Source organism: Pholcus phalangioides, unplaced genomic scaffold, assembly GCF_987345545.1.
Source record: "Pholcus phalangioides strain wild (caught in Gottingen) unplaced genomic scaffold, Ppha-v1.0 ptg000039l_1, whole genome shotgun sequence".
Lineage (NCBI taxonomy): Eukaryota > Metazoa > Arthropoda > Arachnida > Araneae > Pholcidae > Pholcus > Pholcus phalangioides.
This window is the reverse complement of record NW_028301625.1, coordinates 26,602,303-26,620,339: the sequence shown is the minus strand read 5'-3', so window position 1 is coordinate 26,620,339 and position 18,037 is coordinate 26,602,303. Positions and strand designations below refer to the sequence as shown.

At 35.2% G+C, this 18,037-nt stretch overlaps 1 protein-coding gene across 1 annotated transcript in view; it reads left to right on the top strand.

The window, feature by feature from the left end:
• Positions 1-18,037, top strand: part of LOC149065773 (solute carrier family 35 member D2-like protein) — a 39,154-nt gene that overhangs the window by 14,541 nt on the left and 6,576 nt on the right. Inside the window, exons 6-9 of the mRNA XM_089253477.1 lie at positions 9,813-9,881; positions 9,971-10,073; positions 15,480-15,572; positions 16,971-17,117. Of these exons, the coding sequence (XP_089109603.1) occupies positions 9,813-9,881; positions 9,971-10,073; positions 15,480-15,572; positions 16,971-17,117 (412 nt within the window). The remainder of the gene's footprint in view (positions 1-9,812; positions 9,882-9,970; positions 10,074-15,479; positions 15,573-16,970; positions 17,118-18,037) is intronic.

Below are 18,037 nucleotides of genomic sequence, written 5' to 3'. Positions count from 1 at the left end.
GCCATCCCAAAGGTAAATGATGGTTTCTAAAGTATTTTTGTATTTTAACCACCTGATTGAGCCCAGCTTCAGGTGTTCGATCTTGTCCGAGTAAGTTGAGCCAATGAGAAGAGCACCCATACGCTATTAAATCTTGGTCAATCTCATTAAGCAAAAGTTGCCTGGCTTTCTCCATTACTTTCGCATTGTCAGTTACCACTGCCTTTACTTCACAAGAATATTTATCGTGGGCCAAATGTATGGAATTGTCAATTATTTGCTTGTGGTAATCTGCATTTTTCATATTAGCAGCACACTCAACAGCTTCAATAGGATTTATCTTCAGAATGTATACATGTAGCTATGACTGGATCATTATGAATGTTGCTCCATCCGCCTTCAATCAATGTTACAGCTTTTTCCACTGAGATTGTCTTTTGCAGTTTGCTTAACCTCTTTTGTAACTTCATCAAGCAATGACTGAGCCAAAGCTTTTCTACTTAGGGTATTATAACCAGGTTGCAAAGCAGAAACTAGATCTTTGAAACTTGAATGTTCAACAATGCTGAATGGAATATTATTGGCATAAAAAAACTTAGCCACTAATAAATCATTTTTTTTTAGTTGCAGCAGAATTTGTTTTCATGATGAAGTCATTAATTTTTTTGCTTCTTTTTTTGAGTGAAAATTTCAGGTTCTGTTGATTCTAATGAAATAACAGGCTGTGAAGCAGTGGATTCTATAAATGTTGATGTAGTTGCTTTTTGTGCATCAGGTATTGGTTCAGCATCATTACCCCACCCAATGCACTGAGCTTATATGGCTCTTCATCCTGTCCAATCGATTGCATTGCATAACTTCACAGTTAATGCATGTTGCATATATCTTCCCATTTTTCTTTCCTTTATCAAAATTTTGCCAGGCTATATGCTGAGGCCTTCCACCACGATTCATTTTATTTTAAACTAATAATAGACTAAATATTTATGAGATTTCTTAGAAATTAGTTTCACTAAACATAAAAAATATCAAATGAAATTTCTAAAACTGGTTTCCATATTAATCCTCACTACTTTACAATTCGAACAACTAATAGCAAAGCTGGATCGGATCTTTCTCTAGTGCACTGTCCTGTGCCTTTAAGGGCAGCTGGTGTCTTCATTGGATTATAGAACCATCTGCCCCTAGCATGATAATGCAGTCACTACTGTTGCTGCTTCTTGGTGAAGGAAAAAAAAACAAAAGCCTGTGAGATCAGAACACACCACTACATTTAGATGTGTGATGCAATCACCATTTAGGAATTTACTAAAAATAGAACATTCAAATGTAGTCCAAGGTTAGAAAATGGGGTAAGAATTGGAAGTTTTGATAACGTAATATAAGTTAAGTAAATAAGATACTTTATATGAAAAAAATATGTATATTCAGGCCACTTTTATGAGATTTTTTGAAAAGAAACACATACCATTTAAAGATATACCATCATACTGTCACAATGTACCCCAAGAGTAGAAAATGTGATAACAATGAAAAATTTTGACTAATAATGAACTGATATGATATTTTTGAGGGGGAAAATTATTTTAGAACAATTTATATAGTATTTTGATTGCTAGATATATTCTGTTATGCACAATATTGTTAATTTCCCCATGATCTCTGATTTCTTGTCAAATGTTACGAAACATCTATGTGTAAATCCACCATGTCCTCTTGTATAGGCCTTTGAAAGCCCAACAATATTGCGTAAATAAGTAAATGAGAATATTGTTTTAAATATATCTAGATCATGCTTCATAGGATCATTTCTATAGTATGATTATCAAGTTCGTGTCTTCAAATTCTTGCAACCCACTGGGATTTTCCAGGTAATTTAATAATAACAGAAATCAACATTATATATAGCACGAAAGATCTTTTTAAGCATATATTTGTTGTAAAAAAAGAGCAGAGCAGAGCAGATGTTGATATACAAATATATATATATATATACATATATATGCAGGATTATGTAGATATCACAAAAGTCAAAACATGCACTCCCACTGAGATCAAACATAATACAGTACGCCATATTGAGACTGTGGGTCCCCTGTTTATGCCAGAACTCACTGATTAAACCCTGTTAAGTTGAATGCAGGAAAAGCTGAATTTGATTATATGCTGCAACTGGGATTTGTCAGCCATAAAAAAAGCCAGTGATTAAGTTCCTTGCACATGGTGCCTAAGGACAATTGCGACTGGAGGCCTACAGAAAACTGCAGGAAGCTCAATAGTCAAACTAAACCTGATAGGTATCCCTTTACAAATTTGCAAGATTTTTTCTCAAGGTTTACACAGTAAAATTGAAGTAGATTAAAGAAATTTAGTAAAATTGATTTAGTGAGAGCATTTAATCAAATTCCTGTTTACAAACCAGATATTAAAATACTGCTGTAATTACACCATTTGAATTACAGGCATCCCATGCTTTATGCTATTAATTGGTTCTGCAAAATAATCACTTAAGATGAAATCATGAAAAATGAGTTGAACATGGGTAAGATAGAAATTGAGGGTGGGGGGGGGATTTCTTCACAGAAGAATAAAGAATATAAACTTAACTCCAGCAGAAAAATAAATTTTTGCGAATGAATTGAGTATGTAACTTAAAAATATAAATCTCACAAATTTACAGATAAATTTAATTTATAATTTTTACTTCTGACTGTTCTTAATTGATAGATCGGTTCTGATGATCGTAGAATGGGCCCGCCAATTGCTTTCAAAATTGGCGGGCAGATATCCATCTTAACGAAACCCCAAAACTTTTCTCCAACTCCCAATCCCATCTTGTCTGTAATCACCTCAAAATTTGTTAATCGTGACAGTACCCAATTATCTGGGGAAAATATGTTGTAAAAATTTTGCATGTTATTATTTTTTTCTTTTTGACACAAAATAAAGTGTTCCAGACTCTGCCACAAAGCTGGGCTGGAAGTGATCTCGTCAACGGGATAAGTCCAGTGGCGAAGTTCTGGCGTTCATTCATTCATGATGATCGTAGAACCTTATCTCCTCAAGAGTTTTGGGTAACAGCTGATAATTTTTCAATGAAATAGTTGAGGCAGATGAAAAGCAGCATTCTTCGTCCATACAAAAACTGTTTTAGAAAGCCAGGGAATCCTGAATATCTTTTTCAGATATTACAATTATTTCAATCAATATTCTTAAAATTCTGATTGCATTGTCAACATGCGACTAAAAGATGTTCTTTGGTGAGCTCTAATGAGTTGGATTTAAGCGTTTTATCCATGTTTGTCTCATCTACTCACTCCACTAATACAACAGAATCAATAATTGAGTTGAATCTTTAATTTGTATGCCAATTTTCAGAATTTAAAATTTAAACTCCCGGCAAAATTTTGTAGGTTTGGATTTTTTAAATTGATTTTTAAAAATCGCGTTATAATGAAAACATATAAAGCAAGGAATACCTGTATTTGAATTTTTATTTTTACCATTTGGGTTATGTAATGACCCTCAGATCTTTCAGAGATTTATAAATAAAGTGTTTGTACATTTAGACTTTGTTTTTACGTATTTGGAGAACTTGATTGCAAGTAATGATGAAAATGATAATTTACTCCATTTATGCCGCATTTACTCCATTGATGTGAACATTTACAAAATTACAAAATTATGGTTTAACCCAAGCCATTATTTTTTTTGGGAGGGGGGGGGGGCTATTGCTTCCTGAAGCTTTAAAAAATACACTGGAAATAGTATATATACACACACAGTATATGTTCTTTCTCCCCCCCCTCCCTGGAAAAGTTGAAATGACGGGCCTGGTTTAAGCACTGATACTTCTTAAATGTGTTTTTGGTGTTTCTGAAATTTCATTTCTTGGTCATACTGTAAATGCTTATGTTTCCAAACCTTTGTCTGACAAAGTTAATGCAATAGTTAGTTAATTATACTTTGCCATAAACAGGTGAAGATTTAAGATTTTTGGGTTATGTTAAATTTAAAGATTTGTGGTTAAGGCAACAGAATTGCAGGCACCCCTCTTTGCTTTGTTAACTGTTGGTAAAAATTTGCATCACATTATAGATATATATCAACAAACTTTGACAGGCATAAGTATAAGTGCATTAGCCTCCTCATTGGGCAGTTTGCCTGTTGTGGCCCTGAAATCGAATTTGTTTGGCTATACAGTAAAACTTCCAATTACAAGTAACTCTTTTTACAAGTGTTTTGTAAAGGGAGCAAAAATTTTAAACAAAATTGGACATGATTAACGAGCAATGTCATGCAAGATAAGCAAAAATGTCAGCATTTTTAACAGATTTTGACTTGATAAACAAATTATTTCTAACAATACAAGCATTATGTTTACTAAAGGCTTCCAGATGAGCTCTATAACTATGCATAATCACCTTGTCTGTTGTGTCTTGTGATGACAACTAAAAATCCGAAGGTTTGCTTTCTCTCTGGGCAAGGTCATCTCAATGAGTTAAGGTACTAGGCTAAAGACTATCCACCCTATTGTTGAGTGTTAGGACTAGAACTGCAGAACTTTCGTTATACCTAGAACCACTGACTGGGTCAAATTGACCCAAACTGTGAAGAAACTGTGTTCCGTAGCAAAAACAGGAATTTATTTTCGGTTCCTGGGTTTTTCCCTACTCTTATTCAACATTGTTTAACTGTGTATTCAATAATGGAAAAATATAATTGTTTATGAATATGAAATAGGCTTCAAAATTAGCTAAAGAATGATGTAATTCAGTAAAAATAAGATTTTGTACACAGTACACCGTTTAATACAAAACATTTTTTTCAGTAATTCCATAATATGACAACGATATAAAACGAGCATCTTAAGTTAACTATGAGAAAGTCTATAATATTATTCTGTCAAAATAAATATTGATTTCTTTTCGATAAATGGAATTTATGATGAGCAGTTTGGAGCAAAGTATTTTCGTGCTTTGTGTACATTTACCGCATGTTGAAGTTGTTGCACAACCCATGCCAATTTAATGCAAAAATTAACAGATTTGTTTCCACATTTTGATGATACCTAAAATCGGACTCGTTACTTTTCTTTTTTTGATGGTTCATGAAGTTACACAATCAAGAGTGCATGAATGTGTTCTCTTGTGCAAGGGTGATACGTATGATGAACGTATCTCTTCAATAAGATTTTAGTGGAACTGCGCCTGAAAAATAGTTTCTCCATTCTGTACTATTTTATACAAAATCCTGGAATTTATTACAGTGAGAACCAGAATGTTGTAGAAAATGTGGACAGAGGCCACCTCTGTGATGCTACCTTCACTGATTGTTTTCTGGTCTTTTGATCGGTACATCTACGGCAAATTTTGTTGAATTTTAGTGTGAAATAGTTTCTAGGGAAGCTTATGGGACTACTATTCAGTGCCGTCTCCCGCAAAGCAGAATGTTTATGACTGTTCTGTGACGAGGCCTCGGCTGACTGGAAATGTTCTGTGGTAAAAATCCACATACACATAATAGTGTTTTTTGCACTTTTTCTTAAAATTCTTCCAAATTGTTCTGCAGTAGCTGTAATTGTTATGCGACGTACATCACAGATTTCAGCACATTCTGCTTTGGGGTGCCGTCTTAAGGCATGGGCCCATTCGGGCATGGCCCAGGTGCCTCAAGCAAAAAAGAGACCTCACAAAAATGAGATCTGGTTGAAGTTTTCAAGAATTTGCCCCGTAGGGCCTCAGAAAAATCAGTTGGCCCGGGGCCCATGGTGCTCTTAAGTCTGCTGTGCTACTACTGTTAATATCGACTGTCAGATGAAGCGTGCTGACTGATAAAACTTTTTTCCCTTCTTTTCCTTGATAAATGTTCATTATGCCATCATTGTATTCCAGTAGCGATGTTTTATGTAACTGTAGTTTCACTATCTTTATTTTGTTAGGTAGTTCTCTTCGATTTCGTATCACCGTCCCTGCTAAGCTCATATTTTTTTTGGCTTTTAGCATTTCAGCCAGCTTCAGTGCAATGAAAAAGTCACCAGTAGTTAGATTTCTGTCCTTGTTCTCAAACCAAGGTTGGCAAAAACCCTGTTTTTTCTAGAAAAACCCAACCCACCCAGGTTTTTGTGGGTTTTTCTGAATATACTGTTTGCAATGTTACGTATCAATGTACATATTGAGTAATAAATATAAAAATAGTTTGTATACACTTAATTAGATGTATATACTTAGTAATTAATATTCTAATATCATGCTAATTAAATTTTAATATCATATTAGTAGTGAGATTGAGCTACTTTTAAAATGTTAAATCTTAATTTTTTTTTAATTTTTCTGAACTTTTCTGTACTTTGCATATATTATGACACAACATTCTCTTCTCCCATGCAAAAAAAAATCCTTGTATTCAGAATTAATTAATAATCATTAGTAATTTATATACGAATTTCTTGAAAAATTTTTTTTTGCTAAAGATTATTGGGGGAGGGGTTGCAGGCTAACAAACAATTTTTAGCAAAACAACCCAGTGTGTTTTTGTAGGTGGGTCTGTACTTTATACAGTGAATACCACTTATACCATTTTTTAAAAAAACTGTTGTGAAAAAAACATAAGCAAGAAAATGCTATAAACTTGAAATGTTAATGAGAATTTGTTAAGACTATGGAAAGTACACCAGAACCAGAGAGTAATATTGTTGTATATGTGATTATTGTTACATCACATAGGCTTTTTATGTAATATGATATGTTTCTTCCTAAGCAAAAGGCTTGAGGGAAATACAAACCGTATTGATGCCAACGTCCTCAGATGCCCATTTCATTAATTTGAGGAGAAAAAATCTGATGTATGAATGTAGAATTGAACACATTTCTTTTCTTCACAATAGATATTGTGAAAGCTTTTTTAAATTCAAGGGTAGGATTGATGTCTATCTCCTACCCATCTCTGTTTTTGAGTCAAAAAATGTTTCAATTAAAGATGCAAAAGGCTAGTAATCTATAGGCTAGTTATGAATTTTTTAAAATCTTATAAAACTAAGGCTAATAAGGTTTTGTCATTTTGCTAAAGACTATAAATAAATGAGATTTGTGGGGTAACATATGATTTTCAGCAAAACCCAGTGGGTTTTTGTAGGTAAGCCTGTAATTTGTATACAGTAGGATAGCAATTTATTCTTCCTATGCAAAGAAATTACATTCAGCTATATAACATTAATTTTTATATTTTTAGAAAATAACAGGCTTAAAATTAAAAGGTAAAGTTGTTTTGTTAATGATAAATGTAAGTGGGATTTTGTATGCTAACAAATGATTACTCAAAAAATTGTCAACGAATAAGGCAAATACCAGGAAATACTAAAAAATCCCTAATGCATTTCGACATGCCATGGGTGTCGTCTTCTGAGGATAAGAGTATCACTCTGACTGAGTTTCCCACTTGGATTGAGTACCAAATCTTCAATCTTGGTTGCTCAGCGGAACAAAAATGTTATTTCCTGGTATTTGCCTTATTCGTTGACAATTTTATGACTTATTAGGCAAAGTCATCTACTCTTTCATAACAAATGATTTTAGCAAAAACCCAAGCGGGTTTTTCTGGACTGGGCCCAGTTTGCGAACCCTGTTCTCAAATGGCTTGATCAGTTGCATCACTACATGCTCTGAAAGAGGTTCGTTGGGCACTGATCCTTTTCCCTAGGTTTGGAAATCAATTCAAAATGTATTTGGCGTCCTCAACTGTAAGCCAGAATTCTATTCCCTTTCTGTGACATTGTTTGCATACAGAAATTTCAGCTACATGTTTTTTTCTAGACTTGGGTTTTTATTTTTCCGTAACCTTTCTTTAATCCCGTCAGAATACCAGGTATTCATCAAGTTCACAAAGAAAAAGAAATATTTAGCTCTACTTGCCGTTCCTTCATTGAAAAAAAAAAAGATAATCTCTTCTGACAATAAATTAGTCTTGACCTTGAACGACCTTTATTCTTCATCTTCTTTAGAAATACAGCTGTGCGCCCCATATTCGCGGGGGTTACGTTCCGGGGGTGACAGCTAATATAGGAAATTTGCGAATAACCGAAACCATAGTGTTCTTCCTACATATCTCGTTTATTGAACCACATGAGAAGAGCAGGGTAACGCAGAGGTATAAGGGAATGTAAAAGAGGGTGCAGCAATTGTTGGTGATGTTTTCTGAAATAACATTGTGATTTCTGTTTGCAGTTTCTTCTTCACATTATGAAGTGTATTGGAATATGATTAGGCTTCCTCTACCAATTTTTCTACATGTGAAGAGCGTACCATAGAGGGTACGCTCATGTATGAGGGTATCTATGTCATGAAAACAATATATTGCTGATTTGAACGTGCGAAACCCTTCCTCTGTGTTACTCATGGTGAACTTGTCTTCCACCTTTTTATCTTCTTCATCTGGTACTGTTTCAGGAGCAGTCAACTCCATTAATTCCTCCTCAGTCAATTCCTCTTCATCACCTCTGAATTGCTATTAATTAGCTGTTCGATTTCTATATCCATACCATTGAACCCCCTGTTTTGCTAACATGACGATGTCTTTTATAGTCTCTTCAGTTGGCTATGTAGAAATGGTTGTGTCCTTTAGTGCACATTGTGGCCTAAGGTTAATCCAACCCTAGGTGACTGTTTCTCTCTTGGGAGCTGCCACGGCTCTAGTGATGACAGTAATGTCATTAGCGAGCCATTCAAAAATGTCCCATCCTGAACATTCACATCTCAAATTTTATAAACAAAACACATGAATGACGATTTCTAAGTGTTGCAAAAAGTAAAATTCCCAGTAAAGGAAAACAAAAAACCCGCAAATACGGAAATTGTGAATATGAAAACCGTGAATATATGGGGGTGGGGGGGAGGGGTGGCGCGACTGTACATTTTAGAAAGGGGTAACCCCTTCCGAGAAAATTCTACACCCTTTTTTCCCCATAGAATAACACATTGGGTCAAAATGACCCAAACCGCCGTTCTAGGTATAAGTTCTTATAGCTGTGGAATACAAAGTGTGAAAAGAAAAGAAAATTTTCATAAATTAATATTCATATGACATCATGAAAAGTCATGAAATTTTTTTACCATCTGCTCTTAAGTTTTAAGTTTTCAAGATAAATGAAAACAAAGTTTGATTTGGGTCAAATTGACCCATTCCGCGGTTCTAATGTTAATGCAAGCAGGGATTCCAAAATGAAACAACTTGCTTTTCTAATATCATTTTGGTGAATAGTCAAGACACCAATATAAAATGCAATAATTTAAAACAAATCAACCCCTACTCTATACCTTTGAGAAAAATTGAGAAGAATATCAACAAGGTTTGTTGAATTCTTCAAACTGTATTCTTCAAATATATCAACAAATTTTGGATATATATCCAAATTGTGGCTGGTATGAGAAAAACTGTTGTGAAGCAGATTATTTGAGTTTCCTTTATTTTCTATGGGGACAAGTTTGATTTGATATATAAATACAATAATGAGTACATTAACGGAATGAATTATGCTTGCAATCCAAAGTTCCTTTGTATACGAGACATCTGAAGACCCTAAATGCGAGCGATGGTAAGAAAACGAGTGCCACATGCAAAAATTTATGTGTCAAAGAGATGCACATAATATTTCTGTTCTTGATATTGGCAATGGTTGATCACCAGTGATTTGATATATCTTCAAGTTACTGATTATGTCAAAGTAGACTCAGTTGATTGTTTTCATTTGTTAATGCAGAAGTCAGTGTTTTTCATGGTAAAAAACTAAATTTATCTACTTTTGTTTTGGCATTTTATTTTTTTCCTTACATTTTCAGTGTTTCACAGAGCCATTATGTTGTGGGAACAGTGGTGGCTATGGTAGGAGGAGCTGTTGTTGCTGCTTTGTAAGTGATAATTACATTTCTTCATTCATTTTCATAAATTTTAAACAAAATGATTTCAACTTATTTCTATGTTCTTGTTTCCACTGCAGGGATGATTTGACATTTGATCTCAGTGGATATGTGTTTGTTTTGTGCAATGACTTTTTCACAGCAGCAAACAACATCTATGTCAAGAAAAAACTGGAATCAAGGGTATGAAGTTTGGTCATAGAATCTACTATGCTAATCATATTGTTCTGTGCTTTTATATGCCTGATGCTTTAAATGATTCTTGTATTATTGAAGAAAAAAAATACTTAAAAATATTGATAATTTGAATCAATTTTTTAACTTTCAGTTATTTAAACATACAATTTTCAAGATCAGGTATTTTTCACTTTCATTTTTTATAGGTGAATAAAAAAAAATCCCAGTATTGAAGCTCATAAAATTTTATAGTATTGATTAAAGTTTTTATTCTAACTCAACTAGGTTCTTGGAAACTATTTTCGAAAAAACGTGCATACTTACTGAGTAAAAGTGCATTGCGTGATGCATGAATCAAATTTTTGTGTGTTCTTTTCTAAAATTTCAGGAAGGCCTATTTGATACACTATAAATGTAATACATCAGTGTTAACTATTTAATGTGGTTATCATTAATTTCGTTTTTCATTTTTGAGTCATTCATTCACAATTGTGCATCTTTTCTCATAATGAAAAAGCCATATGTTCATCTATAGACGTATCTAAGAATATCCCAAGAAAAAAAAAATTATGTGTCAAATGAATGATGGAAACTTTGAAAAAAAGAAAAAGATCTTGTTGGACAGGGGTATTTTAAATCATCCTGTCTGTTAAGGATTCCTAATTTTTCATAGTAGAGGAAAAATGACTACAAAATTTTAAATAGTTAAGCTATTAGCTATGTTATATACAAATACAAATACAACGCCACAACAGGCAAAATGCCCAACGAGGTGGCTGATAAAAAGATGCCCATAAAAATATGGATGTCATATGTTTCAAAAATACAGCAACCCAATTAAAAATGCAATTAACACAAATTACAAACAATATATACACATGATAAAATATTATACAATGCCCATAAAGAATACTTATGGTTGTCTTATTCTAAGAATGGATAGCTTCTCGATTTACCCCAACATGTTTATCGTATTTCTTTTTAAACGTGTCAATTGTGTTACAATTTACTACCTCCGGGGGTAAGCTATTCCATTTATTAACAACCCTATTGGAGAAAAATTCCCTGCGACACCATAACCTTGCATTGTCCCTCACCAATCGATACTGGTGTCCCCTTGTAAAAGCAGTCAATTGGCGGTGTACTAAAAGTTCATGGTCCATCCTATCCATCCCATTGAAAATTTTGAACACTTCGATCATATCTCCTCGACACCTGCGTTCATCCAATGTAAACATATTAAAAAAATGAAGTCTTTCTTCATAACTCAAGCCCTGTGTGCCAATAAGGACACGCGTAGCTCTTCTCTGCACCCCTTCAACCAAGTCTATGTCCCTCTGTAGGTATGGTCTCCAAAACCTTACAGCATACTCCAGTCCAGGACGAACTAAGCCTCGAAAAAGCGGAAGAATGACTTTAGGAGAACGCGAAGAGACCTTTTTGAAAATGAGACCAAGCATTCTATTCGATTTTTTGACAACCGCTGAACAATGTTCAGAAAACTTAAGTCGCTCGTCAATGAGAATTCCCAAATCGGTGACTCTAGTTGCATCCGGGATAGTGACACCATTCAACTCGTAAGAGAACCATGGGTTGTTCGAACCAAAATGAGCGACCATGCACTTATCTACGCTAAACGTCATGCTCCATTCATTTGCCCATGCTGCAATCTTGTTTAAGTTGGTCTGGAGCAACTCCCTATCGCTTTCATTTCCGATTACCCCCATTAGCTTCACATCATCTGCGAATTTGCTAGTAATTCCATCGATACCCTGATCGAGTTTGTCGATAAAAAGTGAAAAAAGTATGGGGCCAAGGACACTTCCCTGAGGAACTCCACTTGTGACGTCTGTCCAACCAGAGAATTCCCCGTTCACCATAACTCGTTGCGACCTATCTCTTAACCACGATTCTATCCAATTCAGCAAGTTGCCCCCTATTCCAATCTCGTGTAAACGCTTCAAGAGTTTGCCATGTTGGACCCGATCGAATGCCTTCTGGAAATCAAGGTAAACAACGTCGACATTTTTGCTCTTACCCAAAGCCTTAGTCACGTAATCATAGAAGCAAAGGAGGTTAGTTACACATGACTTCCCCTTCCTGAACCCATGCTGATTATCCGACAATACATTATTCTCGTCTATCCACTTCACAAACTGCCTTTTGATGATAATTTCCAAAATTTTTGAGAGGGAGCTCGTCAAACTCACTGGACGATAATTAGACACCACTTCTCTACTACCCTTCTTAAATATCGGAACAACGTTAGCCAGTTTCCAATCTCTCGGGACGATACCCTCAGCAACACTACTCCTGTATATCTGTGCGACTGGCCCCAACAATTCATTAGCACCTTCCCTGAGAACCCTGGGATAGATATCATCTGGTCCTGGTGCTTTGCTTGCACATACATTTCTTAGAAGATTTAGGACCTCCACGTCTTCCACTTGAATATCGTTGAGCGTTTTATTACCCCATGCAACACCCGTATATCGAATATCATTATCTCCATTAAAAACCGACGCGAAAAAGTCATTGAAAGCACTACACATGCCTACATTGCTCTCTACTTTTGAGCCTCCTATCGAGAGGGGGCCAACTGTCCCCTTACATCCATTATTGACGTATCGAAAAAATGATTTTGGGTCAGAGCCAATGTTATCTGCCAACCTAGATTCAACTTGCTTTTTACTATCCCTTATCGCTTTCTTCAACAGTCTTCTTTTATCAGTAAACAATGATAGGTCACCTCGTCCACTTTTATACTCTCTGAATGCTCTTTTCTTTTCAAGATAAAGGTTCCGCACGCTATCCGTGAACCATAGAGGGTGTGATGTACAAACACGCTTTTTTCGAACAAAGGGTATGACGTCGTGCAAAACAGAGGACAGCTTCGTACTAAATTCTTCCCATTGACTAACCACCCCTACTGATTCCAACCGGTCTTTGAAAACTTCCGCTAACCTTCTTCGCAAAACATCAAAGTTAGTTCTCCGAAAACAAGGAACCAGTCTTTTGTTATCAACCTTACCCGAGGAAAAGTTACAGTGAAATCTGACGATACGATGATCACTGGAAGAAAACTCTTCCCCCACCGAAACATGTTCAACTAGATCCTCAGAACTAGTAAGAACTAAATCCAAAATAGCAGTACCCCTAGTGGCTTCTGATACATGCTGATACAAAAAATTTTCGAGCACCAACTTAAGAAAGTCTCTTTCATACTGATTTCCAGATGAAAGGTTCTCCCAATCAATACCCGGGTAATTGAAATCCCCTAGTATGAGAACCCTCTTTCGCTTACACATGTAGGAAATTTCATCATGCATTTTGGCAATGTAGTTTTGATCCCTATTCGGTGGATTATAACAAACCCCAACAATAAGCTTATGACGTCTTTTGCTCTCAAGTTCAACCCATATGGTTTCAATATCACTTCTCTGCACGTTACACTCTCTAGCCTTCAAACATGATTTCACGTATATCAACACTCCACCCCCTTTCCTATCAGATCTATTTCTCAAAAAAGTATCGTATCCTGAGATGTGTAAGAAAGATTCATCCCCATCGTTTGCCCAAGATTCTGTAATGGCTATAAGATCCAAGCCCTCCACAACTATCATAGTTTCTAAAAAATCTTTCTTATTACCCAAGCTCCTGGCATTTATTAACACACATTTTAATTTGCCCGGTGGTTTGTTGTCAATCGAGAAGCCATCCAAGTCAGAGGTGGGTAATTCCCCGTCAATACTGTTGTGATTATCATTAACTAACCCGCATTCCCGACTACGTGGTCTGGGAGTAAAAAACCTGACCTAAGACTATCGTAAACCTCCCAGACCCCTCTCTTATTTAGATGGATCCCATCCGAACGAAGCCACCTATCGGTAAATGCGGGAAGCTCCAAGAACGTGACCCCAAGTGAGGAGCAAATGTCCTTCAGGCCTATATTGAATTGGTGGATCCTACTCCTATATCCCCTACTACCCCTTGGCAGCCCTGGAATCACTGCCACATCTGAACCCCCCTCCCTAGCGGATAATAGTAAATCCCGGTATTCTGACAGAGACTCACTAATATTCGCTCCTACCTGATTTGTTCCCACCCACAGAATCACCCGCAAGGGCAACTTTCGGCGATGAAAAACGTCTCGAACGTTGCCAATCTTCCCCCCAGGAAGACAACAGCGCTCGAAACCCCAAAAATCCCTACACACTCGGTTCCCAAGTTCCCTAACCATAGAATCGCCGATGATTAAACCCCTATCACTATCCCCCTCTACCTCATCCACGACAACCCATTCGCCCTCTAAAATGTCGTTGTTCGTGGAGATTGCTTCTTCATCAACAGGTGGCTCAACGACCAGAGGGTCCGTTATAACCGGGCCCTCTAGCACCCTAACTTTTTCCCGTAAAGCTTCGACCTCGAGTTCCAGCCTTTTTCTATCCAAGCACCCTTTACAATTGAAACTATCAGCTACTATACCCCTAGACCAGGGAAACCTCCCGTCGCAAGCTCTACACAACACTAGTCGAGGTCGAGGCATACTAACACTATTGCTAAAGCTAGATAATAATAATAATAATACTTAACAATAGGAAAATGAGAAACGTTAACTGGAAATTAAAATAATGTAAAATACATTACTATGCAAAATATACGTAAGAGACTATACGAAAAAGTTACGTAAAGTAGAATGCTCAGCACTAACTCACGAAGAATAAAATAAATATGTATATAAAGAATACAACACCCTCTAAAAAAAGTATTAAGCTACGAAGTACAATTTATACTTATTAGAATTAGCTAACTATCTCAAAACACTAACACTACAACAATAGGCCCAAATGGAAGGAAAACAAAGTTATTGAGAGTACCCGGGAAAAAGTATACACTGTTTGCTAACACTAACGTCCAAAAACCTACGAACTTATATCAAAGAAGCGAGCGAACCTGGCGAAAAAACAACGAAAATGAAATGTGAACGAGAAAAATAAATATAAGTCGATCGAAAATACACAACGAAAATTTAAAATAAATGAGAGCAATATAATAAAAAAAACCACTTATCTCACAATCCAACGTGCACTAAAAAAAAAAGAAAATCACCGCAGAATATGACCCAAAAATAAACAACACGCTAAGTAAAACTCACGAGAACGAAGAAAAACACAAAGAAAGACACAAAATGGTGCACTGGCGTGACGGATAATTCTTCGGTAATCCCCCGGCAACGGTTTCGGATAAAACTTCTTCTATTGGTCGGTGAGCGGAGCGCGATAATAGCACGTCCGTTCCCAACGACGGCGAAGACGATTATGTTATATTCGCTAACACGAATTTTTAATTGTTTATTTTGATGAAATATATTTTATGTTCATGATTTTTTTAACATGCTTTTTGATTTTCTAGGAACTGGGAAAATATGGTCTCCTTTTTTATAATGCATTGTTTATGCTAGTGCCTTTGATTTCTTTGTCCTTGTGCACTGATGATTTTGGAAAAGTAAGTATGTGTGTTTCATATTGCATCCTTGAATAACAATGTTTTTTTTCTGTGTCATTTTATTTATAAACTGTAATAAGATATTTCCATTATGATTTTAGAGACATTTATTTATTTATTTTTTAAATCTATCTGGATTCGAAACTATATTATGCATTTATATTTATTGTGTTCAAACCTTATGCATTTGTTCCTGTCTTGTGTATCTCCAATAATTTAATTACTAATATTTGTACTTGCCATCCACTGGTGTACTGATAGGCACGATTGTGCAAATCATTAAAGGTTCAGTTCAGTTCAGTTCAGTTTAGAGACATTTTAGTTTTCATATCAGTAAAATTATTAAAAAGTTAATTATAAAATTAACACATTGCAAGTGGGAGACTGAGATCCCAGCCCAAGCTTGTCTGACCGGAATATAACTCATCCTTCAGCTGCAGAATGTTTCAGATGGTAGTAACTATTCTTTGTTCACGTTTTGAAAACGGAAATTAGAATGTGTTTCAAATCTGTTTTTTTCCATCCCTTTGTCTAATTCAAAGAAGTGAAAGAATATGAATACTGTATATTTTTGATCAAGATAGATTGTTTCTCTTTTGGTGATACATATCTTATCTAACATATGTAGGGTGCCTGTGAATTCTACCACCAAAATGATAGGGGTAATGGTACAAGACTACCAATTTTTTTAATGAGCCTAGGTTCACAAATCTTTTCTATCGAGTGCAAGTTTATTTTTTTATTGGACAGAACAGAACACGTAACAAAGCACAAAAGAAAGACATAACAAGACAAAAATACACAGAAATTAAAAAAAAAAAAAAATGGACATTTGCACCAAAGGTGCCAAGGTGTGTCAAGGGACTTCTCGTCCTCCCAGAAGGTCAATAATAGTTCATAACGCAAAATTTCTATTTCTGTTAAAGCAACCTGTCATAACATTCTATTTACATATGCCCCCGTATGCATGCACAATAAATTTTATAATATGTCTCACAAAAAAAATGTCATTAAAAAATAAAAATACTTTTATACTGTTCATAGTATATCCTTCGAGTTACGAATAATTCTTATTTATTTGTTGTATTATTTGGAATAATCATTATTTCGATAGTTGAAACTTCTTTTATATTACCACATATACAAGATTCCTTCAAGCGCTGGGCTCTGTGTGGCCGCATCTGTCACACACCCCTGAGGGCAACTCTGGTCAATTAATTTAATTGAGTACTAAATATGTATGGTCATATTCAAAGTTCATTCTTGGCCTCTATTGGCATTCAAAATATTAATATTTACATTTTTTTTGAGTGACCCATAATAATTCTGTCAGATATTTTTGTATTTTTGTGCATATTTAAATGAGTAGAATTATAGTGGCGCTCTCTACTTTTTTAGGCAATGAATTTTGAAGGCTGGACCAGCCTTGCATTTCTTCTGTGTTTCCTTACATCCTGCATTATGGGGTTCATTCTGATGTACTCGACAGTTTTGTGTACTTCTTATAATTCAGCTCTGACCACCACTATTGTTGGTGTTTTGAAGGTAATATTTATGAATTAAAATTGGTGTTGTATATATATTTTTAAACTTGCAACTATTAACTTATTGTATGTTTTTTTCAACTTCAAATTTATTAGATATAAAAGAAAACACTAATTCCCAATTTTTTTCAAGAAAGGCCTGGATAATGTCTCATCCATTATGATTTTAAAAGCACTTTGTTTCACTAATTATTCAAACTTCAGCTAACTGTTCTGAAGGAACAGTAGTGTATATTGCTGGTAAAAATTCAAAGATGTAGTCACATAAATAAATGTGAGGATTAAAATTATAATACACCATTCCATTAATTGATATCTCCTAATCATCAGAAAATTTGGCAGTTATCACTCAAACGTTACTCATTGATTCATGGCAATAGAGAGCTTTAGAATGCTATTAAATGTTTTCCCTCCCTGTTGCATGCAAATATATGTCATGGAGTGCCTCATTTGGAAACAAACTTTCTAACAACCTTATTAGTTGCAAAACAACAATTTATGTTGATGTTGGTAAAGTAATAACATTATAGCGAATCAAAGAATATGGAAAGCTAATTTTTTTTGAGTTACATAAAAACCATGAAGTAGAGATGATTTATGTAAACAAAACAAATACAAAATTAGAAACCACAACAGGCAAATTGCCCAATAAAGTGACTGGAAAAAAAGTTAAAGGCGAAATAAAAAAAAATAGTATTAGAAAAAAGCCCATAAAATTATGGTTGTCTAAATACAGCTAACCAAAAATAATAAGCCAGAAAAAGTAACCAAACAGCTGAAATATCTGCCCATAGAAATATGGTTGTCATTCTTTAAATATGGATAGCTTCTCAATTATTCCCACCCATCTTATCATATTTCCTCTGGAAGGTGTGTATTGGGGGGGGGAGGATCCACGACATCACAAGGTAAGCTATTCCA